The 27,778-nt window shown below is 34.2% G+C and overlaps 1 protein-coding gene across 5 annotated transcripts in view; it reads right to left on the bottom strand.

Annotated features, from left to right (window-relative positions):
• The window catches only part of NRDC (nardilysin convertase), a gene marked incomplete at its 5' end in the record, with an annotated part of 92,072 nt that overhangs the window by 51,517 nt on the left and 12,777 nt on the right, over nucleotides 1–27,778 (bottom strand). For 3 of the 5 annotated variants that reach the window (XM_081224120.1, XM_081224117.1, XM_081224118.1), the window contains 5 exons: nucleotides 13,145–13,298; nucleotides 14,157–14,238; nucleotides 14,399–14,468; nucleotides 15,374–15,507; nucleotides 17,939–18,251. In XM_081224120.1, coding sequence (XP_081080246.1) covers nucleotides 13,145–13,298; nucleotides 14,157–14,238; nucleotides 14,399–14,468; nucleotides 15,374–15,507; nucleotides 17,939–18,251 — 753 coding nt within the window. The remainder of the gene's footprint in view (nucleotides 1–13,144; nucleotides 13,299–14,156; nucleotides 14,239–14,398; nucleotides 14,469–15,373; nucleotides 15,508–17,938; nucleotides 18,252–27,778) is intronic. The other 2 variants (XM_081224119.1, XM_081224121.1) reach the window with 1 other exon arrangement.

Genomic DNA, 27,778 nt, shown 5'->3' with positions numbered 1-27,778 from the left:
AACACTGCTACTAACACTCATGTAGAAGTTTTTGTGTAGATATATGTTTTCAATTCTGTAGAGTATGTATACTAGGAGTGGAACTTTTGGGTCATATGGTAACTCTATGTTTAACTTTTGAGGAAGTTTTCTAACTACATTTTCTAACACAGCTGAACCACCAGCAATGTACGAAAGTTCCAATTTATCCACACATTCACCAATAATTGTAAATGTTCTTCTTTTCAAAGTGGTATCTCATTGAAGTTTTTTTTAATTGAAGAATAGTTGATTTACAATGTTGTGTTGATTTCTGCATACAGCACAGTGACTCAGTTATACATATTCTTTTCCATTCTGATTTATCACAGGATATTGAACATAGTTCCCTGTGCTATAAAGTAGGACCTTGTTGTTTATTCATTCTATTTATACTAGTTTGCATTTGCTAATCCCAAACTCCCAATCCTTCCCTCCCCCGCCCTCCTACCCGCTGGCAACCACAAGTCTGTTCTCTATGTCTGTGAGTCTGTTTCTGTTTCATAGATATGTTCATTTGTGTCCTGTTTTAGATTCCACATATAAGTGATATCACATGGTATTTGCCTTTCTCTTTCTTACTTCACTTAGTATGATATTGCTGCAAATGGCATTGTTTCATTCTTTTTTATGGCTGAGTAATATTCCATTGTATATACATACCACATCTTCTTTATCCATTCATCTGTAGATGGACATTTAGGTTGCTTCCATGTCTTGGTTATTGTAAATAGAGCTGCTATGAACACTGGGGTGCGTGTATCTTTTCAAATTAGTTTTTGTCTTTTCCGGATATATGCCCAGGAGTGGGATTGCTGGATCATATGGTAACTCTATTTTTAGTTTGTTGAGGAACTGCCATAATGTTTTCCATAGTTGGTGGGAATTTATATTCCCACCAACAGTGTAAGAGGGTTCCCTTTTCTCCATACCTTCTCCAACATTTATTATTTGTTGACTTTTTAATGATGGCAATTCTGACCACTGTGAGGTGGTATTTCATTGTAGTTTTGACTTTCATTTTCCTAGTGACTAAGTTATTGAGCATATTTTCATGTGCTTATTGGCCACCTGAATATCTTCTTTGGAGAAATGTCTATTCAAATCGTTTGCCCATTTTAAAACTGGGTTATTTGTTTTCTTATTGTTGAGACTAAAAGTTTTATATATATTCTGGATACTAGCACCTTAGCAAATAGATGATTTGTAAGTATTTTCTTCCATTCTGTGAGTTGTCTTTTCACTTTCTTCATAGGACCCTTTAAAGCAAAAAAGTGTTTAATTTCAGTGGAGACCAGTTTATCTAGTTTTTCCTTTGTTGCTTCTGCTTTTGATGTCATATCTGAAAAACTATTGCCAAGTCCAAGGTCACAAAGATTTATGCCTATGTTCTCTTCAGAATTTTATAGTTTTTGCTCTTACACTTAAGCATATGTCTCAATTTGTTAATATTTGTATATGGTATGAACAAAGGATCCAACATCATTCTTTTGCATGTGGATATCCAGTTGTCGCAGTAGCATTTTTTGAAGAACTGTTCTTTCCCATTGAATTGCCTTGGCACCCTTGCAACTGACAATAAATGTAATGGTTTATTTCTGGAGCCTCAATTCTATTCCACTGAAGTATATGTCTATTCTTATGCCAGTACCATGTTGCCTTGATTACTATAGATTTGAGTAAGTTTTGAAACTGGGAATATGAGTCCTTTAACTTTGTTCTTTTTCAAGATAATTTTGGCTATTCTTGGTCTCTTCCTTTCTATATGAATTTTAGAATCAGCTCATCAATTTCTTCAAAAAAGACAGCTGAAATTTTGATAAGGATTAAGTTGAATCTGTAGACCAATTTGGGATGTATTGTCATCTTAACAATATTAAGCCTTGTAATCTATGAACATGGGATGGCTTTCCATTAATTTAATTTGTTCTTTCAAAAAAACTTTTGTGGCTTTCCACAAACAACTCTTGCACCTCTTCTGTTAAATTTATTCCTAAGTATTTTATTCTTTTTAATGTTATTGTACAAGGAATTTTCTCTTAATTTCATTTTTGTATTTTTCATTGCTAGTGTATAAAAATACAACTGATTTTTGTACAATGATTTTGATCCTGCAACCTTGTTGAACTTGATATTAGCTCTAATAGTTCATTTGTGGACTCTGTAGGATTATCCATATACAATGAGTTCCTATTATTTGTGGTAGTTATGTTTTCTAAAGTTGTCATGACTGCTGAATTAGCGAGTATTGAATGACTGTCCTAGGGGTAATACACATACACAGATTATGATCTTAAATCCTAAAGGTATCTCATTCTAGTTGATTCTCTTTTCTTTATTTCACAAAAGAGAGAATGAGGTTCAGAAGTGTTAAGGAAACTGCCTGAGGCCACTTCCCCAGTGGGTACCAGAGTTGGGACTCAAACTCCATAGAACTGGCTCCAGAGCCAGAGTTTCTCTTACTATATTGTACTGTCCCTTATCCTCTGGTCACTTCTGTATGAAAGCTGAAACAAAAAGGTAGAGTGTTGCCTTTTTCAACCTCAGCTGAGAAGGTGTGTGTCAGGCAACTCAAATTTTTCACAACAATTTTCAAATTTTTTCCCAAATTTTTCACATGTCCTTGAATGACTACAAAAGCACTGTAAGTATTCATTCTGGAGTTACAAATAAATTTTAGTGAGTAGGTGAATTCTCCACAAATAATGAGAATCATCTGTACAAGATTATGCCATCTGCAAATATAGTTTTACTTCTTTTCGAATCTGAATGATTTTATTTCATTTTCATGTCTAACTGCTCTAGCTAAAACCTCCACTACAATGTTGAATAGAGGTGGACAGGGCTGATATCTTGATCCTAATCTTTGGGGAAATGCTTTCAACCTTTCACCATTAAGTATGATGTTAGTTGTGGGTTATTCAGATACCCTTTATCAGGTTGAGGAAGTTCCCTTTTATTCCTAGTTTATCAAGTGTTTTATCATGATAGGGTGCTGGATTCTGTTAAATGCTTTTTCTGTTTATACTGAGATGATTTTTGGAATGTGTTTTTGTCCTTTCTTCTATTAATATGGCATATTATGTTGATTAGTTTTTGTATGGTGAACTAACCTCACAATCTGGGGATAACTCCCACCTGGATTGCGCATAATCCTTTTTATATGTTGCTGGATTCAGTTTTGTGGTTTTGTTGAGGATTTCTGCATCTCTATTCATAACAGATACTAGTCTGTAGTTTTCTTGTGCAATGATTGTCTAGTTTTGATATCAGAGTAATACCGGCTTCATAGAATGATTTAGGAAGTGTCCCTCCTCTTCTATATTTTGGAAGAGTTTATGAAGCATTAGTGTTAATTCTTTAAATGTTTCGTAGAATTCACCAGTGAAGTCACCTGGGTCTATAGTTTTCATTTGGTAAATTCTTGATTACTCATCCAGTCTCTCATTACAGGTCTATTCAGATTTTCTGTCTTCTTAAGTCAGTTTCAGTAGGTTTGTGTCTTTCTAGAAATTTGTCCATTTTGTCTGTTATCTATTTGTTGGCATAAAATAGTTCACAATATTCTATTATACTCTTTTTTATTTTGGTTAAGATCATACTAATGTTCACTCTTTCATTCCTCATTTTAATAATCTGAGCCTTCCTTTTTCTTGGTTAGTCTAGCCAAAAGTTTGTCCATTTTGTTCATCTTTTCAAATAACCAACTCTTGGTTTTATCTTCTATTGTTTTTCTATTCCCTATTTATTTCCACTCAAATTTTATTATGTCCTTCCTTCTGCTTAGTTGGGTTTAGATTGCTCTTCTTTGCCTTGTTAATTAGATGGAAGTTTAGGGTCACTTGAGACCTTTTTTAATGGAGGTGTTTACAGTTATAAATTTCCCTCTGAGCACTGGTTTTGATGCATCCCATAATTTTTGTATGTTGTTTTCATTTTCATTAGTCTCTATTTTTTAAATTTCCCTTGTGATTTCTTTTTTGATCCATTGATTATTTAGGGTAAGGTTGTTTAATTTCTACAGATTTGTCAAATTTCCCAAATTTCCTTCTGTTACTGATTTCTGATTTCATTACATTATAGCTAGAGAACATACTCTGTATAATTTCATCCTTTCAAATTTATTGGGAATAAATTTATTTTATGACCTAATATATATCTATGCTGGAGAAAAATACATGCTGCACTTGAGAAGAATGTGTATTTTGCTGATTTGGGGTGAAGTGTTCTGTAGATGTCTAGTTAGTTTATACTCTTGTTCATGTCTTCTGTTTCTTGTTGATCTACCTAGTTGTTCTATCCTTTATTGAAAGTGGGATATTTACATTTGCAACTATTATTATTTAATTGTGTATTTTTCCCCTCAATTCTGTCAGTTTTTGCTTTATGTATTTTGAGGTTCCTTTGAAAGATGAACTTATGTTTATAACTGTTATACTTTCTTGATGAACTGACCCTTTTATCATTACAAAATTCCCTTGTCTCTAGTAAAGTTTCATCTTAAAGTCTTATTTTGTCAGATATTACTTCAATCACTCCAGCTCCCTTTTAATTACTATTTGTATGTGTATCTTTTTTCATCTTCTTATTGCCAACCTATTGGTGTATTTTAATCTAAAGTGTGTCTCTTACAGACAGCATTTATAGCTGACACATTTCTTTACCCAGTCTGCCAATATCTTGTCTTTTAATCGAAATGCTTTATCTGTTTACGCTTAATTTCTGATAAGACAGGATTTATATCTTCCTTTGCTATCTGTTTACTGTAAGTCTTATGTCTTTTTTCCCCTCTATTCCTCCATTGCTGACTTCTTTTTGTTAAAACAGATATTTTCTAGAGTACCATTTAAATTCCCTTGCCATTTTTTTTACTATATTTTTTGAGTTATTTTCTTAACTAACATCTTAACTTACAACAATCCATTTTGAATTAATACCAACTTAACTTCAGTAGTATACAAAAACTTCACTCCCATATACCTGTTCTCTCTCCTTTCCCTTGTGTTATTATTGCCATACAAATGATGTCTTTATATATTACATGCCTATCAACACAGATTTATAATTTTTGCTTTATACAGTTAGTTATCTTTTAAATCAGATAGGGAAAAAATTACAAACAAAAAGTATATTTATATTTTCTTTTAAATTTACCTATATAGTTACCTTTACCAGTATGCTTTATTTCTTCATGTGGATTTGAGTGTCCTTTCATTTCAGTCTGAAAGACTCCATTCATCTAATATGTCATATAGAGATCTGCTAATGACAAACTTAAAACTTGGTTTTTAATTCACCTGAGATTGTCTTAATTTCTCCACTTAGAAGGATATTTTTGCTGGATATAAAATACTTGGTTTGTAGTCTTTTTCTTTCAGCACTTTGAATGTGTCATACCATTGCCTTCTTGCCTCCATGATTTCTGATGAGAAAGCACCTGTTTACCTTATTGAGATTAACTTTTATGAAAAAAGCTGCTCTTCTCTTGCTACTTTCAATATTCTTTTTACATTTGGCTTCTGACAGCTTGATTATAATGTGTCTTATTGTGAATGTCGTTGTTGTGAATACCACTGTGTTTATCCTTCTGGAAATCCTTGAGTTGCTTGAATGTGTAGATTTTGGTCTTTTACCAAATTTGGAAAGAGTTTGGCTATTATACCTTCAAGAATACTTTCTACCCTTTTCTCATTTCCTTTTGGAACTCCTATGATACACGTTAGTATGCTTGATGGTGTCCCACAGATCTCTGAGGCTCTGTTTATTTTTCTTCATTCCTTTTCTTTATTTCTGTTCCTCAGACTGGACAATCCCAACTAACCTTTCTTCAAGTTTGTTTACTCCTTTCCTCAGCTAACTCAAATCTAACTCAAATCTTCTGTTGAGCCCTTCTAGTTAATTTTTCATTTGAGTTGTACTTCTCAACTCCAGAATTTCTATTTGGTTCTATTTAATAATCTGTATCTCTTTATTGATGTTCTCTACTTAGTAAGACATCATTCTCATATTTTCCTTTAGTTCTTAGACATAGTTTTCTTTAGCTCTTTGAACATAATTAAAATAGGTGATTTAGGATAAAGAAGATGTGGCACATATATACAATGGAATATTACTCAGCCATAAAAAGAAACGAAATTGAGTTATTTGTAGTGAGGTGGATGGATCTAGAGTCTGTCATACATAGTGAAGTCAGAAAGAGAAAAACAAATACCATATGCTAACACATATATGGAATCTAAAAAAAAAAATGGTTCTGAAGAACCTAGGGGCAGGACAGGAATAAAGACGCAGATCTAGAGAATGGACTTGAGGACACAGGGAGGGGGAAGGGTAAAGTGGGGACGAAGTGAGAGAGTGGCATGGACTTATATATACTACCAAATGTAAAATAGCTAGTGGGAAGCAGCCACATAGCACAGGGAGATCAGATTAGTGCTTTGTGACCACCTAGAGAGGTGGGATAGGGAGGGTGGGAGGGAGATGCAAGAGGGAGGAGATACGGGGATATATGTATATGTATACCTGATTCACTTTGTTATAAAGCAGAAACTAACACACCATTGTAAAGCAATTATACTCCAATAAAGATGTTAAAAAAAAAAAAAGGTGATTTAAAGTTTTTGCCTAGTAACTCCAGAATCTGGGCTTTCTATTGTCTACTGTTTTTCTGGTGTTCAGCCATACTTTCTGCATCCCTCATAACTTTCTGTTGAAAACAACATTTTAAATAATATAATGTGGCAACTCTGTAAATCAAGATTCTCCTCCCTCCTCAGGGTTTTTTGTTGTTATTGCTGTTTGCTGTTCTTACTGTTTATATATTTAGTACCTTTCTTAAACTAATTCTGTAAAGTCCATATTCTTTGGCAAGTACAACCACTGCTTGGTTAGCTTAGTGATAATCTTTGGTTGTTGAGAGATTTCATTAAATGCCTTGCCAAGGGGTTCTCTGTGCATATTGGGGGATGCTTTCAACATTCAGTCAGGCAGTTTACAACTCTGCCTTAGCCATCACATCCTGCTTGCCCAGAGACTCAAGGTCAACCATGGTGACAACTTAAGGCATTCTTAGGTCTTTCTTGAGCATGCACACAGCCCTGGACATGACACAGCTATATGCATATATGTGACCTTCAAAATTTCCAGGAATATACTGGAGCTTTGCAAAGCCCCTTAGGATATCTCATTTTCCAGTTTTTCCTTTTAAGCTTTTTGAATAGCCTATTTGTTTGCCCCAACTGTTATCCACTGCCTCAGGTAGTCACAAAGGTAAACAACTTCCATCCAAATGTTTTTGACAAATGCCTCCAGAGAAAGATTTTTGCAAATGGGTGAGCTCCCAGTCAGGCCAAATACATAAAAATCCGTGAATGGTGGTTCCCAGGAAATTACCAGACAGGTCAAATAATGAAGATTCTCCAGAATGATGTTTTTAGAGAGCTCTAAATCCATCCAGCCCCCTCCAGTGGCTGCTAGACTGCTGTTTTTTACTGAGATTGTGGGACCTCTTTGTTTTCGAGACTACTGTAGAGCTGGGTAGAGGGCAATGGAAATAGGGCAAGTTAAAATGCCACAAAACTCACTGTTCTTAGTAAGATTTAGTCACTCACTTGAATAAATACTCTTTGGATTGTTGCAAGCTTTTGGTTATTTCCAGAGTTCTGAAAAAGTTGATTTTGACAATTTTTGGCAATGTTCTCATTGCTTTTATAGAGGAGGGGCTTTTTGGAGGTCCTATTTCAACATTCTTCTGAGGTCAGTCTGCTTTTTATTTTATTTATTTTCATCATTTCTTTCTTCTTTCTTTGGGCATACTTTGCTGGTCTTACTCAGACTTCCTGAGATTGATCAGCTCATTAATTTTAAGCCGTTCTTCTTTTCTAGCATATACATTTAAGATTATATATTTCCCTCTAAGTACTACTATAGCTGCATCCCACAACTTTTGTTCTACAATATTTTTATATTATATATTATATTCAGTATAAAATACTTTCTAATTTCTGATATGCTTTCCTCTTTTGCCCAGGTGTTTCTTAGAAATATATTTAATTTCCAAACATAAGGCAATGTTCCAGTCGGCTTTCTGCTTCTGATTTCTAGCTAAAATTTAACTGTACACTGTGTTCAGAAAACATAATATGGTTTCAATGCTTTGAAATTTGAGACTGAACTTGTGGCTTAAAATATGGTCAACTGAAAAAATTTTGTAGTTGGAAGGTGTTAATTAGATACATCTATGAAAAAAAGTGGTAATCCTTTTGTTATAATCTTCTACATCCTTATTGATTTTATGGTTGTTCTATCAATTACTGAGAAAGGGGTGTTAAATCTCCCACTGCAGTTGGTTACTTGTTCATTGGTCTTTATATCTGATTTACTGTGAGGCTATGTTAGTAGATGTGTTCAAACTGGAAATAATTATGTCTTCCTAGTTAAGTTTTATCAATATGAAGTGAGCCTTTTGAACAACAGTAATTTTTTTCCAAGCCTTACATCTAAGTCTTGAAAACTATTTGATTGGGTTTTTAAAAATCCAGTCTGACAATGTTTAATTGGAAATTAATCCACTTACATTTAATGAGAATTACTGTTATATATGGATCAACATCTACCTCCATCCTACTTTGTACTGCTTCTCCCACTTGTTCTGTCTCTCCTACTACTTTTTTTCTTTGAATTTATTATTAAAAAGAATTATTCCAAATGTTTTCCCTGTACTGGTTTGGAATTTTTATACTCAAATTGTGTTCTTTTAGAAGTTACCCTTGAAAGTATTACATGCATCCTTTTAACTTATCAATGTCTAATGTTAATCAATACCTTATAAAAATACCTTTTTCGCCATCATCATTATTCCTGATTGATATGTTATTGTTTTAATTCTGTATACTTTTTAAGTTTTGTAATTACTGTTAAGTAATCAATGTTCATTTATATTTATTCACATAAGATGAATTTCATTGTTCTTCTATCTTTTTTGCATCTCTGATCTGCATTTTCCTCTGCCTGAAATAAATTCTTTAAATTTCCTTTGGTAAGTTGGCTGGTGGCACACACTCTCAATTGTGTGTCTAAAGGTCTATTTTACAAACATTCTTACAAGGTATTTTTTGCTTGGTGTAGAATTTGTGGTTGGCAGTTATTTTCTTTCAGACTATTACAGATATCCCACTATCTTTTAGCTTCCACTACTGCTGTTGAAAAGTCATCCATCAGACTAACTAATATGACTTTGAAGGAGTTCTGCCCTTCCATCTTGCAAAGATTTTCTATATTTGGTTTTCTGTAGTCACTATATCTTTCTATATGTGAATGTCTTTTAATATACACTTTTGGAATTAGTTAAACTTCTTTAACGTCTGATTTGATGTTCTGGAAATTTTCTAGTGATCAAACCTTCAAGTATTTTGTCTACTCTATCTTTCTCTCCTCTCCTTCTAGGACTCCAGGTAAATACGTATTTGACATTTTCACTCTATCCACTATGCCCCTTTTCCTTTTTTCCTGTACCTTTCATCTTTTTTCTCTTCATGCTATATTAGGGACTTCTTTTGATCTATCTTCCAATTCACAAATTCTATCTTCATCTATAGCTACTCTTTTCTTAAACTTGTCCATTGTGTTTCAATTTCAATTATCATGTCTCAGTTCAAAATGCTCTTTCTTTTTTTTATATTTCAAATCCCATAGGTCACATTTTATAGTTTCCTATGCCTTGCAACTGTATTCAAACTTGTCCCTTATTTCTTTAAAATTGAATCGTTTTTGTAATTGTACATTCCAATCTCTAAGATTTCTAAGGCATTAAAAGTCTTTTTCTGTTTTCTGTTCTCATTCATGTTGTCTTGTTTTGTCGTGTGCCTGCTTATGTGTGACTGAATGCTGGTCACTCTACTTGAAAAACTGTTTATAGGAGTAATGTAAAGCATAAAATAAAGGTATTTTCCTTTTGAGAGGATTTGTGTTTGCTTCTTTTGGGCATGACAGAACACTACCAGTTCTGGACCATGTTAAATCACAATCAAGGCTTAAGGTTTGCTAGACAACTCAGGCATTTTGAAAGCAGGCTGTAATTCCTCAGGATGGCTAATCCATTTCTTCACCCTGAGGGTGATGCCTCTGGAGTCCCAGTTTATCATGAGAAGGGCATCCTGTTAGACATCCCACCATATGAACATCCTGGGCTTTGATAATTCTTGCTCTTGCCCTGAAATACTGATAAACCAAAGTTCAAATTTACTGAAATTAGCAAATGCCACCAGGGCAAAAGCAGCTTCCATTCTCATTTACTTACTAGAGTAAAAATTCAGTCATCTCCTCAACTTTTTATTTAAATGATTCAAGATACTGATAAACAACGTGACCTGTGAGGGAACTGGATTTTACTGACTTATTAAAAAATACTGGCACTTAATCCACGCTATACAAAAGTCCTTTGAAAATGATCCAAAGACTTTTTATTCCTTACTAACTGTAGAAGTGTAATATTTTCATATTTATTATAGTATATGCAATGCTTAATGCTCTACCACTATCTACCATTTATGGCATGAATTCATGGTCTGATATTCTTATTTATTTCTCCTATTAAGCAGTAGCATTCTTCTTATTAATTCTGATAGGTTCTTTTTCTTTTAAGTAGAAATAATCTATAATAAATGTGCAAATATCTTTTGATTTCCTGAAGTAGTCCTTAAATTTCAAATACATAGAACTTCTTAAGAAGAAATGAAACAAGTTCTCTAACTACACTTTATACCAAGTTTCGTCATCTCTGAGGTGGTCAGAATTTATTCAACATATCCCTAGCCTATTCTTTTTTCCAATGAAGTAGATTTTTTCCTTCTTTATATTTGGATATAACCAAATATAAAGTCATGAGAATTCAACTTGTCTACTGCTTAAGCTTTCTTCACACATAAAGACCTGTTTCGATGTTGTGAAACTGGGAAGCTGAAAACTTTGAAACAAGAGCAAACATGCAGTCATCCTAAAAGTACTCCTAATTTTCTCATGGCTTTTTTTTTTCTTTTTGGCTGTGTGGCATGTGGGATCTTAGTTCCCCAACCAGGGATTGAACCTGCACCGCCTGAAGTGGAAGCGTGGAGTCTTAACCACTGGACAGCCAGGGAAGTCCCAGAGTATTCCTAATTTTCTAAGTGTATAGAAAAGATAAATTTGGGCATCATTTGCATTGCCTTTGTTAATTTCTTTTGTCTCTATTCTTTCGTTTGTTATTTGGGAATTAAATTTTTAATTAGAGAAACACTGAGATCAAATATATGTGCTATGAGCATGTCCTTAAGTATATGATTAAAAAAGAGCTAAAAACCAGTTCACTGAATGCAAGTAGACAGCCATATTTTAAATTAATGAAGAAAAACCACTAAGTTGTATCCTATTATAAATATTGTCATCAAACTAATTGTATCAATTTTAATGGAATTTTGGCATTGTTTTAGGAAAAAAAGTTGTTAATTTGGGGGTTCAAGAACACATAAAGGGGTTTCCCTGGTGGCACAGTGGTTGAGAGTCCGCCTGCTGATGCAGGGGACACGGGTTCGTGCCCCGATCCGGGATGATCCCACATGCCGCGGAGAGGCTGGGCCCGTGAGCCATGGCTGCTGAGCCTGCGCGTCCGGAGCCTGTGCTCCACAACGGGAGAGGCCACAACAGTGAGAGGCCCGCGTACCACAAAAAAAAAAAAGAACACATAAAATATTTATTTCATTGAAAATAATGGCATATGCTTTCAACTTACAGGAATTTACCTAAAAGTTTTCTCAGGGTCAAATTAATCTCTTAATGGATGAGACAATTTCTTTAAGAAAACTGGACCTTTGTCATGTTTTGAGATTTTTTTTTGCCATTTCTGTTTTGATTTTATGGTATTTTTTTCTATTAAAGAAAAACTGTTAATTCATTCAAGAAATAACAAGTATCTGCCAAACTCTTGATGCTGGAGATATATCAACAAAAAATAGTCCAAAATTTCTACCCTCAGGGCTTACATTATACTGGTCAAACTTGAGATTTCTTTTTTTTATATTTCAATCTTACATTTATCTAGACTTTGGTATAAAGTGACTCCTTTTTTTCCAGCATAGGCTTTGGTTTACAACCTTGTGATAGCAAAGCTCTACTAATGCCCTGACATAAACTTTCTAGAAGACAATTTTGCAGTGAGTATCAAAAGTTCTTTTAAAAAAGCTTTAGGGCTTCCCTGGTGGCGCAGTGGTTGAGAGTCCGCCTGCCGATGCAGGGGACACAGGTTCGTGCCCCGGTCTGGGAAGATCCCACATGCCACGGAGTGGCTGGGCCCGTGAGCCATGGCCACTGAGCCTGCGCGTCTGGAGCCTGTGCTCCGCAACGGGAGAGGCCACAACAGTCAGAGGCCCGTGTACCGTAAAAAAAAAAAAAAAAAGCTTTCAAAATATTCACGAAAATAGACTGAGAAATTTCACTCCTTAGAACTTAAAAGAAATAATTAAGGATGTACACAAAGATTAGGATATTCATCATAGCATTACAATACTAGAAAACTGGAAACAATTCAACGTCCAATAATATGTGACTGGCTGAACAAATTATGGTACTTCTATATAATATGAATCATACACAATCACTTAAAATCATGCTTTATAAATTATAAAATTATATGTAAAAGTGATATACCTTATTTAAAAATATGAAAAGATATGAACAAGCTGATCCCATATACATTACGAGTATAGGTAGCTATAATCCAAAATATCAATCACGGTTAACTCTAGATTATGAAATTGGGAGCAATCTTATCTCTTTTTGCTTCTCTGTTTTTCCATATTTTCTACTAAATTAGAAAATAACAATTGCAATAATGAGTCAATAGAGACTATGTTATGTACAAAACTCAAAAGGTGTTTAAAGGGCTTCAGTTTAATCTTTAAAACAAAGACTAAGGATTACAAAACAAGAGCCAAGGCTTATTTATAATTTGCTCTTTTCTCCAGATAAACTATTGTGACAATTCTACAGAATTAGAACACTGCTCGAAAAGAAATACCATAGAACAATGCCCAATATTTCCAATTGTAAGGTGGCATTAGATAATCAAAATAAAAATACATTTTGAGTTAATTACCTATCCAGGGCTTCTTTGAAGTACTTCCTCTGGACATCAAACTGAAAGACTGTACGTTCACAATCAGTTGAAGCATTATCACTACCCCCATGTTTCTTCAGGAAGGCGTCAAACCCATTCTCATCTGGATATTTCAAACTACCCATGAATACCACTAAGTGGAAAGAACACAAAGTCACAGAACACAAAGATACAGACAATGTTTTTATTAACAAGGATGAAATTTCTCATGTGCAGGAAAAAAAAAAAAAGAAGAAGAAAATATGCCAACACATGAACAATGGTTACGTCTGGATAATACTTTCTTCATTACACTTCTGTTTTTGTAATTTTCTAAAATGTTCATATATTACTTTTATTCTCAAAGCCTAAACATTTTATTTTTAATGAAAGAAATACATAATTTATTTGTGAAAAGGTTAAAATGTAAACACAGACATATAAGCAGATTAATTTCTACTATAAAATCTCATGAGAACTTTACCCTCAAGTATTGAATAGCTTATAAAACCAGAACACACAAAAAATGAGTAATTCAAGTATCATAACTGTATAGCATTCACAAAGGTTTTACTTGGGTACATTCATAATTAAACTGAAGATTTTCTGTTTTATTTTGATATTAATCATGCCTTTTTATTTTCTGTATTTCTGATGCTTTGACATCTTGAGGCCTTGCAGCCCTGGAAGAGACTGCCCCTCCCAAGGCTATAGCCTAAATTCCTAGAGGTTAGAAATTTTCTCCTGATTTGTTGGGCTTCCTGTACCTGAATAATAAAACCTACATTTTAAAGTAGTTTTCTAAGTGGTTTCACTCTAATCCTCAAAATAAGTGCACTCAAGGAGATTAAAATTAAATCTTCCCCTATGATATCCACTAACATTTTTTCTTAGTTTTTCTCTTATTAAACAAATTATAATTCTACCAAACCAGTTACTTATCTTTGAAATCATTACATACAAATTTAGAGGGAAAAACACACCCGGGAATGATATTTTACAAAGATCTTACTGTGCTCCAAAAAGTGTGCCAGCCCCGGCAGGTCATCCGGATCAGCAAAACTCCCAACTCCAACACAAAGAGCCGCTGCAGACTGGAGTAAGTAGAACACATACAAATAAACAGTGAGTCAATCCTAAAGGAATAATATTATCATCTCATTTTAAAGATTCACTTGGAGATGGACTTTTTCCAACAGAAAGTAACAAAATTCTTTCCCTGAGAATCAGGAGGAGCAGCAAAGTGAAACTCACCAGAACTGTGTCAGTTTCACCCTGCTGCTCCTCCTCTTGCCATCCTGCCAAATGCTGAAGAGGTGCAGACCTAAGGAAAAAAGCAGAAACAGACAGAAAAAAGCGAAGGGGGACTGGCCAGCCCACCCAAGTATTATTTTGTGTCAGCATTTCAAAGTTCTGGACCAAGTTTGTTTCTGATTTATCAGATTTCAGAAATCTGCAGAAGTAATATACCTGAGTAGATTCTGTCTAAAGATCTCTAAGCAATTAAAGGCTCTCTGTGTTCAGTAACTCAGTTACTAGATGGAAATTTCTCAATATGTTGCTCAGAAAATCTTGTTTCTATTAAAACAGGGCATAAAATAACAAGTCAGGAAAACATCTAACAAAGAAAATAAATAAATGGTTAAGAAAGAAAATCTTTAACTATTAAAAAACTACAGAACTAAACTTTAAAGAGGCTTTTTAGTTCTTCACTTCTTATTGAAGATATATAGAATACTTATGGGTTGATATTCTCCCAATACCTTGGGAAAATCAGTTTCCAACAAAATAGATGGTCAGGAGGCATACCAAATTCTGCATTTAAAATGATCAGGGCATACCATTATATCATTATAAGTTAAAAGATACAAAAGGGGAGAGATAGTCAATTTGAATCCTTGAGGATAGAAAGTTGAATTATTAACTTTCCCAAATTTTACAAATGTCCATTTTAAAGGGCTAACAGATTTGATGACACAAGATTGTTTTGATAAATGGTTATCCTCTTAGAGGGTTTTTAAAAAATAGCATACACCTGGTATAAAGTTTAACCATGTGTCAGGGGAGAAAAAAAAAAAGTACATTTTTGGAAGAACCAAATAGTCTCACTTGATACCATAAATCCCATACTTAAGACTTAGACACATAAACTCAGTTACAACATGAGGGAATATCCACTTCTTCAAGGCACAGTCTAACCTGTTCTGTGATGTTTAATAGAGGCCTAACCTGCTTTCAGCTCCAACTACCCCATAAAGTTTTCTTGTCTCGACCAGCAGGGTTGAAGACATTTTTGTATAAGTTGACTTAAACCACAGTCTATCAGTCAGCTTTGACAACAGCAAAAACAGGCTCTGTGATTGCTAGAAAAGAAATTCATACTTGAGAATTATCTACCCAAGAAATTCATACTTGAAAAATTCATACTTGAGAATTGACTTAAGGCCTAAACAAATCATAATTCAGCATATATCATACTTAAATTCCAATCTTGTTAATTTATTAAAGCTTTCAGATCAAGAACAATTTCCTTTTGAGAGGAAGAAAATAGAGGGGATAAAAATGATAACTCAAAAGAGTAGTTAACTTCCTAATTAGGTAAAAGTTTTCCAAAAACCTCAAAATTTTTTCTTCCCACTACCCTTATAAATTTGCATATTTATCTTGAACACATTTCACATTTTTCAAACAAAAAATCATAAAACCGCTGCAAACCCTATACTACTCTTAAGCCACCTCTTACCTAGACTATCTACGTTATTTCCCTTTTGTAGGCATTTATTCATTCAATGAATATAAATCATTTTCCCAGATCATGGGATCAAAGGAAAGCCTTTCACTCGTGTACCCGCTGCATCTGAATCTAAACAGTTCGATCTCTTCTTCAAATTGCATTAGGTTCCTCCATTCCTTTCTAATATCCAGAGAATTACCTATCAATATCTTATGAGGGAATATATCATACCAAGTTCTCAGAAAAGAAAGGCAGCATCTAAGCCAATTTTTATATGATCTTTAGAATGTGACCTTGCTGCTTCTAGACGAGGTAACATTTGGAGTTTGATGCACTTAAGCAAGGTTAAAAGGGGTACCCAAAATACTGGATGCACATCTTCATTTGTCAAAGAGGTTCACAATTTCTGTATAAATCTAAGATATTTTATTATATCTTGACAATAAAATTGGCTGTCAAAACAATTCTTAATTTAATCCTAGAGTTTTGCTTATCAGTTGATAGAAGGTATAAAGAAGTCCAAAACACAGGAAAAGCTACAAATACACAGACAGACATATAGAAAGAAATTTACAGACAAGGAATATTCAGTTATGAAGTTATAACACAGTAAGTTTTGGAGCTAAAATGGACTTTAAAATTTATGTAACCTAATTCTCTTGTTTTAGAAATGAGAAAAAAATGAGAAAATGAAAAGGCCTAAGATCATTCAGAAAGATAGTGACAGATTCAGAATTAAAATTCAGGTTTCCTGACTGTCAATGCTCTTTCCATTTCTGACTTTTATCATTTCTTCCCTTCTATTATTCCTCTATTTGGAATTACTAGATCTATTTTAAATTAAAAGTGAATTTATTAATTCCCAATTTACTTACAAAGACCTTACTATAGACTATCAAGTAGCATATATATATATTTTTTTTTCTCCCCAGTGTTTTGGTTTTCATCCCTAAAGCTTTCCAAGCTAAAACCACTTGACCTATCTTGCTCTCCCAAAACAGGCATCACTCACAATCTGAATAGCAAGGGCAAATAGCTTCTTTAAACATGACTCAATCCCTCCAACACCTCAGTGAAAGAATTGCCACAATCTTCTTTAAAAAAATAATAATTTTTTCCAGAAAGAGTATCTATCAAAGAATTTATTTAGGCCGTATCTACTACTTAAATCTCACATCTTCACACTTTGAGAGCTGACTTTATAGTATTATACATATGACCTTTAGATTTTAGTGTTAATAATCTGAACTTTAATTCATTCTTTGAGGCCTGTACCATGTTGAATGCATTATCAATATTCAAGATACTAGCTTTAACAAACATTTGCTGATCAATTCCACTATAATAGCTCCAGAATATTATCCTCCAATATAGGTACTTCCTACTGCAAAATGGAAGCATTCTTCAAAAAATATCCAGAGAGGAAAATTACCTCTATCAAGCCCTATTTACCTATTCACCTATTGTTATTATATGTTTCACTAACTAAGCTCAACTCCCCATTTCTATTTCATTTCTTCCAATTTACTTATTATTTATTCAAACCTCTGGTGCTTCCTCATAAAAAGAGATAAATCACATTCAATTACAAAGACAGAAATGACTCATATGAGGACTCTTAGAACCCTAGGCCCAGGTGAGGACTCTACGCTAGCCTTGTTCTTTTCTTATGCTTTTTCCAGTCTCTCCAAGGGTGATACTCTCTCTTATTCCTCTATCCCAGGCTAAGAATTATGTGGATCCTCACCTCCAGGCATTTGTTTTTAAAACATATAACGCAGTCAAATACTGGTAAGTGATTACCTCTAAGAGTTATGGTTACGGGCAACTTTTATATTTTTGTTTTTCTTTATTTTCCATTAGCTTCTATAATAAGCATTTGTCACTTTTATAATTAGAGCAAAACATTTTTTAAACGTAATCTTTATACAGAATAAATATACCTTTACTAAGATCAAAAGATATATATTTCCTTTTGGCCATTAAGAGATAAAACATAAGTTTGGAACTTATCCCAAAGAATTCCCAAATTAGAAAAAGATATAAGACATGATTCACACCTGTTTTTCAGTGGTTTTCTTTCTAGCTTCTGCCCTCTCTTCTATTTCTTCCAATTCATTATCCTCAGTATCAAGATCATCATCATCATGTCCATCATCATCATCATCAAACTCATCTTCATCATCAAAACCCTCTTCATCATCATCTTCTATTTCCGCTCCAGAATCCTCATCATCGTCGTCATCATCTTCTTCTTCTTCTTCCTCCTCTTCTTCTTCCTCTTCATCATCTGTTGCATCACCCATTTTACCTTCCATATTACTTAGGTCTGAAATCAAAAGTGCCTGCAAGCCATTTCGTAATTTGATGTATCTAAAAAAAAAAAAAGAGAAAAAAAAATCACAAAACATTTGAGTCAGCCATTCATTATACTACACCAACACAAGTGATCAGCTTAGCAGAATTATTTTAAAAATCCAAGTACACACACAACACTTTTTAAACTAATGAAAACTGGTTGATTGTGAGGAGGAGAACCTCAAAAGCTTATCAGTTTCCAAGTATCTACAGGGAAACGATGAGAGAGATGCTTCCCTGTTTGTATTTTCTAAATACAGGGAATCTACCTTGTTTGTATTTTTAATTTTGAACTATGAAAATATATTTACCTATTCAAAAACTAAATTTTAGAAGTTAAACATAGACAACAAACCCACCACCCAGCCTCCCTTACTATTTTTTTTTAGCTTATAAGTATTTAATAAACATTCTACCACACCAGAAGACCTACCCTAAAAGAGACATATCACTCAATATACAGAGCAGTCATATCAGCTTAAATATTGAATCAAAATCTCATTATATTTAAACTCTGTTGATTCCTTTTGGTACAATGTATTTGATATTTTATACCAGTCTCCAAAGATGCTTTTATGAACTAAGAAAATGGCTACATCTCTAAGAAAAGTAAATCCCACAGACTAGTAGCACCGCTGTAAGCATGACTATCCTAATTAGTAAAACTGTTGTGCCAGTTTGATGACTGAATATCTATGACAAACTTCTCGCATTTATACTCATTCTTCAGTGTGTTAGTCAATAAACATTTACTTAGCAGCCTGAAGTGTATAAGATACATTAAGGGTAAAGAGAATAAAATCACGTTATTCATCCTCAGGCACTCACTGTCTAATACAATACAATAAAGCCAGTACAATACAGAATGACAGAGGTAAACACAGGATGTTAGAAAGAAGGAAGCAGTCAGGGAAGGCTTCTGAGATAAGGTACACTTAAGCTGAGCATTGAAGATGGGAAAAAAAAAGTTTTCTAGCAGAAACTATAAAAAATAACATGCAACAAGAAAAGGAGCCTATGAGTCAAGATGGAAGACAAAACACATGGATTTATCTCCTTCCCATATAAAAAATCACATTTAAAAAACAGAAAAAAAATGTTATGGTTATTTTTTGTTTTGGTTTTGTTTGAGAACAAAATCACAACAGACTTAGAAAATGTCAGCATAGGAAACCATAAACAAGACGAAAAGACAACCTACAGAATGGAAGAAAATATCTGCAAATGATACAACCAACAAGGGGTTAATTTCCAAAATGTACAAACAGCTCATATAACTCAATATCAAAAAAACAAACAACTCAATCAAAAAATGGTCAGAAAACCTAAATAGACATTTCTCCAAAGAAAATGTACAGGTGGCCAACAGATACATGAAAAGATGCTCAATATCATTAATTATTAGAGAAATGCAAATCAAAACTACAATGAGGTACCATCTCACACCAGTCAGAATGGCTATCATCAAAAAGTCTACAAATAATAAATGCTAGAGAGGGTGTGGAGAAAAAGGAACCCTCCTACACTGTTGGTGGGAATGTAAATTGGTGCAGCCACTATGGAAAACAGTATGAAGGTTCCTTAAAAAAACTAAAAACACAGTTACCATATGATCCAGCAATCCTACTCCTGGGCATATATCCAGAAAAAATGAAAACTCTAATTTGGAAAGATACATGCACACCAATGTTCATAGCAGTACTATTTATAATAGCCAAGACATGGAAGCAACCTAAGTGTCCATCAGCAGATGAATGGATAAACAAGATGTTACACACACATGCACACATACACACACACACAGTGAAATATTACTTAGCCATAAAAAAAGAATGAAATATTGCCATCTGCAGCAACATGGATGGACCTAGAGATTACCATACTGAGTGAAGTAAGTCAGGGAGAGAAAGACAAATATTATATCACTTATATGTGGAATCTAATACAAATGAATTTATTTACAAAACAGAAACAGACTCACAGACGTAAAAAACAAACTTATGGTTACCAAAGGGGAAAGTGAGGGTGGGGAGAAATAAGTTAGTAGTATGGGATTAAAAGATACACACCACTATATACAAAATAGATAAACAACAAGGATTTATGTATAGCAAAGGGAACTATATTCAATATCTTATAGTAATGAAAAAGAATCTGAAAAATATATATTTATATATATATAACTGAATCACGTTGCTGTATACCTGAAACTAACACAGTAATGTAAATCAACTATACTTCAATAAAAGAAAGAAAACGATGCCATTATGCAGACCAGAAGTTTTTAGAAATTATTAGAAAACATGCAAATTTAATCAGATTAATGGAGAAAATAGAAAATAGAACAAGGTATTAGTAGACAAGGTATTAATAGACAAGGTATTAGTTCTTCCCAAGAAAGTCTGAAAAAAAGCCTACACTCCCCACTCCCACCCCACACACATACCTCAAGTCTGTCCTTAGCAGCCTGAATAAAGCAGATCAGGTGTATTATGGGCTAACTTGTGTTCCTCCAAAAGTCTTATGTAAAAAGTCTTAACCTCAGAATGTGACTGTATTTAGAAATAAGGTCTTTAAAGATGTGATTAAGTTAAAATGAGGCCATTAGGGTGGGCCCTAGTCTAATCTGACTGGTGTCCTGATTAAGAGGAGGAAATTTGGACACAGACACTGGACATGCCCACACACAGATCAAAGAGCAGATGGGGAGACAGCAAGGAGACCGTCAACTGCAAGCCAAAGGGAGAGGCCTCAGAAGAAACCAAACCTACTGACAGCTTTATCTTGGACTTCTAACCTCCAGAAGTGTAAGAAAATAAATTTCTGTAGTTTAAGTCACTTTGGTATTTTGTTATGGCAGCCCTAACAAACTAATACAAGGCCATTTCTCTTTTCAAAAACCATCAATGGCTTCCCATCATACTTGGAATAAAATCCAAAATCCTTACCAGGGCCTAGAAAGCTCCACATAATCTGGCGCCCCACCACTTCTCCAAACTTCTTTCCTACTCTTCCCTCATTCTCTTTGCTCTGACCAAAACGTATTGTTCTTTCTTGAACATCTGCTCCATCTCTTTCAAGTCTTTGCTAAAATGTCCCCTTTTCAAACACGCTTTCTCTGACGCACTATCTAATATTGCACCCCAGTCCATCCCTATCCTCTTTTATCCTGTTTTAACTTTTTTCACACTATTTATCATCATTTGTTTTTGTTTTGGGGGTTTTTTTTTTAATTTTTCTGTCTGCACCTTTAGAAAGTTAGCTCTGAGGGCAGGGCTTTTCTTTTTCTTCATAGCTATATTCCCAGCACCTAAGACATTGCCTGGCACTTAGGAAACATTTAAGAAATATCTGTTGAATGAACAAAAGAATGTTAATGCCTAAAGGGGGCCTGATACATGATAGGTACTTAATATCTGCTAAATGAAACAAAATATCAAGTAGTTTTATAAAATAAAATTATGTGCACACATATACACACTAAATGTACATAAAGGTATAGCAAAAGAACGAAAAGGATACAAACCAAATGTAACAGAAATATATACATCTGGAGAGAGGAATAAAAGTAGAGCAAGATACAAGACCTTTCATGCTTTACTCTATAATTTCTACATGCTTTTCAATCTTTTGTAATAAAAATACAATCACTTATTTGTATAACAAAAATAATTTAATGAAAACCCAAAACCCACTCCACAACAAATTAAGAACACACACACAAACACACACATACACACACCCCTTAGCTTTACAGAGAGTTAACTTCTATAAAATCATCAAATCCATTTAAAGATAGTTATGGACAAAATGCTCTTCATCATCACTTCTATTCAGCACTGTATTTGAAGTCCTAGCAAATGAAAATAGATCCACAATATAAATAAATAAAATAGATTTATACGGCAAAGATACTGAAAGCTAAAACAATTCATTGCAAAAATATACGATTACCTAGAGAATGCAAGAGAATTTAAAATATATATGTATTAGCATAGTATGAAGACTTCAGCAAAGCATCCAAATCAAGAACCATGAACGAAAATCATGAATTTCCTATACACCAAAAGTAACCAATTAAATAAAATGAGATTTAAATAAAAGATCCTATTCACAAAAGCAAAAGAAACTGTAAATATATACCTAATAATAACACCTCACATTTTAAGTGTATTAACTTATATGTCTTAACCCATTTAATCTTCATAATAACCCTAATGAGTTATTATTCCCATTTTATGGATGAGGAAACTAAAGCACACACGCACGCACACACACACACACACACAAAATAAAGGATTTTTATTTCCCCAAGCTTAGCAGGGATTGAACCCAAGTAGCATGGCACCAGAAGCCATTCTGTTCCTCATCCAACATGAGGAAAACTAGAAAATTTTACAGGAGAAAATAACAGACGTGACTAGTCATACCATGCAATTGCAATGGGAAGATCCAATATTACAAAGATATAAATTCTTCCCCCAAATTAATCTATAAATTCAAGGCAATTCCAATTTTAAAATCCCAGTAAGTTTGTGTGTGTGTGTGTCTGTGTGTAACTTGGCATACTGATTCTAAAATTCATATGGACAAAAAAAAAAAAATGCCAAGAACATTTTGAAAAGGGAAAACATGAGGGGGAACTGCCTTACCAATTATAAAAATAAATATTTTAAAGCAATTAAAATTAAAGAGTATACTGGAACAGGAACACCTACAGATCAATTTAAGAAAACAGGTTCTAGAAACAGAGCAATGTTTATAATATCGTTGCAACACTTTATTATGATTCAATAAATGATGTTGAAACAATAGATAATTCATTTAGGGAGATAAAATAGCCATCTCTACCCTACACCTAACACATATAAATTCACATAGCTTACAGAGCTAAAAGAAAAAAAAGTCTTAAAAGTATTGATGAGAAAATATTGCTATAATATTGGTATGAAGAAAATTTATGCTAAACAAGATACAAAATCCAGAAGCTATAAAGGGTGGTGGGGGGGGGGGAGGAAAGATTTCACTATATAGTAATTTAAAATTTTTCTAAAACAAAACATCATAAACTAAATCAAAGAGAAAAGTACATACTGAGAGAAAAGAATAACAATATATACGAGTCCCTTCAAATCAATAAGAGCAAAAAACAAAAACTAATAAAAATAGGTTTAAAAATATATACAAACATTTCAAGAATACAAGATGTCCAATAAATGAAATGATGCTGAACCTTACCAGAAATCAAAGATAATCAACTGAAAACAACAAAATATTTTTCATCCAGCAAATTAGCTAAATTTGTATTGCTATCCAATACTGACAAGGGGACAGGGTATTCTCACACACTTGCTTATGAATCTCAGTGGGTATAGTATTTTTGTAGGAGAATATGGCGATACCTATTTTCTTAAAAATGTAAACTCTGCACATGTTTCAACCCAGTGATTTCATTTCTATATATCTTATAGAAATGTTCACACATATGTCAACAATGTTCACTGCAGCAACATTTGTGGTAGAGAAAAATTGGAAATCATCCAAATGTCCATATATAGAAAAATATGCAAATACATTATCTCATAGCCATACCACAGTATACTATATAGCCTTCAAGACCTCATTTCCATATATAGAGAGAAAATCATTAGCGACTCGGGTTCTATCTTAAATTGCTATTTTTAGATCTAGACTATGCTAAATCATTATAGGTCAAAAAAGGGTACTTGGGGGGCTAACTTTGTAATTATATAACTCATCATTACCTCCCCCCAAACCATGTGGTCTCAATTATTCGTGTGTGTGTGTGTGTGTGTAAATTTTTGGAGGGATAGGGCTCTTCTAAGATGTCTAAGAAAACCTCTCTCCCTCTAGCTTATTCAACTTGTCTACCTTTATTTGGTTTCATCCTCACACTGCTCCTGTACTGACTATAAAGACTGAAGTACGGAATTCCCTGGCAGTTCAGTGGTTAAGACTCGGTGCTTTCACGTAGTTGGGGAACTAAGATCCCACAGACTGCATGGCATGGACAAAAAAAAAAAAGACTGAAGTAGATTTTTCAAACCAAGCCCAAGAATCAAGAATGTGGCATTATTTTCTTTATAATAAAGTATCCACCCACTCATTTTTATTTGTTCTTTAATTAAATGAACCAACCTTTTGTGAAGCCACTTTCAGTCACTAAAATTACCGCAGTTAAGAGCTCATGTATTTAAATCCAAAAATACTTGAGACCATATAGTGGGGGGCAGGGGACGGGTAGTGACAAGTTACGTAATTACAAAGTACCGTCTTTTAACCTAAAAAGATTTAGTACTCTCTGTCTAGACCTGGAACTAACAATTTAAGGCTAGAGCCTTAGTCATTAACTACTGTACAGTACATTTGAAACTTTAGACATCTTTGCAGTTTAAAGCTGCAGACCTGGTTTAAGAAGTCCATAAAAGCATTAATTGTTATGCTCAGCAAACGATTAAAAATTAAATCCTTGTTCAGTTTTGCCTATAATTCTAGGCCAGCTGCAACTCTCAAGTTAAAACAGTCCACATAGTAAAGCTGATATGGCCTGCCTGAGCCAGCTAAAGCCTTCTCACCTAAGCTGCATTAGTTTAAATCTAACCATACAACTTGTTTAAAAAAAGAAGAAAAAGATGAGGACTTTCCTGGTGGTGCAGTGGTTAAGAATCCACCTGCCAATGCAGGGGACATGGGTTTGATCCCTGGTCCGGGAAGATCCCACATGCCCCGGAGCAACTAAGCCCGTGTGCCACAACTACTGAGCCTGCGCTCTAGAGCCCACGAGCCACAAGTACTGAAGCCCGTGCACCTAGAACCCATGCTCCACAATAAGAGAAGCCACCGCAATGAGAAGCCCGCGCACCACAACGAAGAGTAGCCCCCGCATGACACAACTACAGAAAGCCCACGCACAGCAGCCAAAGGTAAAATTTTTAAAAAGAAGAAGAAAAAGAAACAAAAACAAAAACTTACTGCATGGTACAATATAGTTCTTGCAAATAACCAAGATCAAAAAAATCCACATGCTTCTCTGCTTGTTAAAACATAACAGCAAGCCACCCCATTTAAGACTCACCAGAAGGGCTTTTTGTTCCTTAATGGCAGTCCTTCCCTATTTCTCAAGGTTCCTCATCTTTGGATCAGTTGTTAGGTTATTAGGTGTAATTGATCATTTTAATAATGGCCCCCACAGTGACCTGGTCAATCTTCCCAACAAGAGTTGGAGTCTATTTCTCCCTACCCCTTGAATCTGGGCTAGCTTTGTAAAGTTTGCCCTATAATTTGTCGTGAAGTCCTAGAGCCTAGGCGTCAAGATCCCCTGCAGCTTCTGCTTTCACTCTCTGGGGACTCAGCTGCCATGTCAAGAAGATTAAGCTAAACTATGAATGAGGATATATTATGTGCAGAGAGAAGGCCTACCTTCTAGCTGTCCCCACCAAGGCCTTAGACATGTGATTGAAGCCATCTTAGACCCTCTAGCTCCAACCAACCCACAAAGTGAATATAGCCACAAAAGTGAGCCCAGGTAAGAGGAAAAAAATATTGCCTGGTCATCCCATAGAATTGTAAAAATATAATAAATCATTGTTGCTTTGCGCCACTTAACTTTTGAGGTGGACTGTTACACAGCAATGCTAATACATTAGGAGGACTCAAATGATTGAACAAGTCCACTTCCTGGTATATACCCAAATGAGTTTACAGCAGGGACTAGAAGAGTATTTGTAAGCCAATGTTCACAGCAGCATTATTCACAATAGCTAAAAGGAGGAAACACCTCAAAAGTCTATCAACAGATGAATAAACAAAATGTGATATATGCATACAGGGGAATATTATTCAGCCTTAAAAAAGATGGAAATTCTAACACATGCCATAACATGGATGAGTTTTGAAGATATTATGCTAAATGAAATAAAGCAGATACAGAAGGACAAACATGGTATAATTCAACTTACATGAAGTACCTAGAATAGTCAAATTCACAAATAGATAGTAGAATGGCAGCTGCCAGGAACTGGAAGGAGGAGGAAATGGGGAGTTATTATTTCATGGGTGCAGAGTTTCATTTTAAGATGAAAAAGTTCTAGAGATGATATAGTGATAGTTGCACAACAATGTGAATATACTTAATGCCACTGAACAGTACACTTAAAAATGGTTAAAATGGTAAATTCTGTTATGTGCAGTTTACCAAAATTTTAAAAAAGCACGTCTCTTCCCCACTTGATTTCAGAATCAGAGGAGAAAAAGAGAGGGAACAGAAAAATAGAGAGCAAAATGTCAGCTTTATCCTTGATATAAAGCTAGGTTGGAGAACACGGCTCAAGAGTGTTTTAGAAATGGCTTGCTAACGCTCTCTGAATTGAAGTTATCCACGAGAACTGAAATATTTCCCCCAAAAGGCAGACTTAGTCGTGCAGTCTACTGCACTAAGAATATGCCAAAATACTGGCTGTCTGCAGGCTGGAATGAAGAGAGAGATGAAAAGGTTAGACTGAGCATGCCCAAGGTCATTCTACTGCACTCACTAATCAAATAAGTCACTCCTGTGAAGGGGAAGAAGAGGTAGAGAAAGAGGCTAACAGTGTTACCATACTAAAGTCCCTCTCATTGAAACAGTGTTCCTATATTATATAGTAGCTTCAAAAGAAAACAGAGGGGGAAAATTAGGGGAAAAATTCAAGAAAAATTTCCTGGGACTGAAGAATTTATATTCTAAACTGATTGAGGAATGAAGATACAAGAAAACAGTTGAATTGATGGATTTATTGATGTGTTTGACCATAGTTAGAGGAGTTTTAAAGCTCTGGCAGAGAACTAGGGTAGAATTCATGTTAGATCACAAAGAGTGCTAAACAAAAATAATAGTAATAAGGCATCTTAGATATGATGCACAAGCAACAATAACAATAATCATAAAAATTTAGAACTTTTGTGCTTCAAAGGATACCATCAAGAGAAAATTTTTGCAAATCATTTATCTAAGAAGACCTATATCTAGAATATATAAAGAATTATTACTACTCAATTTAAAAAATTAAAGTTGGACAAAAGATTTAAACAGATACTTGTCCAAAGAAGATACACATAGTATAAGATAAGAAGATGACAGATGACTAGTAAACACATGAGAAGATGTTTAACATCATCAGCCATCAGGGAAATGCAAATGACAATGAGATACCACTTTATACCCTCTAGGATGGCTATAATCAAAAAGACAGATAGTAGCAAATGTTGGTGAGGATGTAGAGAAATTGGAACTCTCACACGCTGCTGGAAGGAAAGTAAAATGGTACAATCACTTTGGAAAAGTCTGAAAGATCCTCAAATGGTTAAATGGTTTCCATATGATCCAGCAATTCTATTCCTGTTTATTATATACTTGAAATAAATGAAAACATACATCCACGCAAAATTTATATATAAATGTTCATAGCAGCATTATTCATAATAGCCAAAAAGTATCCATCAACTACTGAATGGATAAATAAAATATATTCATACCATGGATTAGT

The sequence above is a fragment of the Mesoplodon bidens genome (assembly GCF_964165515.1).
Source record: "Mesoplodon bidens genome assembly, chromosome: 2".
In the NCBI taxonomy this organism is placed as follows: domain Eukaryota; kingdom Metazoa; phylum Chordata; class Mammalia; order Artiodactyla; family Ziphiidae; genus Mesoplodon; species Mesoplodon bidens.
Note: the sequence above shows the minus strand (reverse complement) of the source record. Positions and strands in the feature narration are given on the sequence as shown.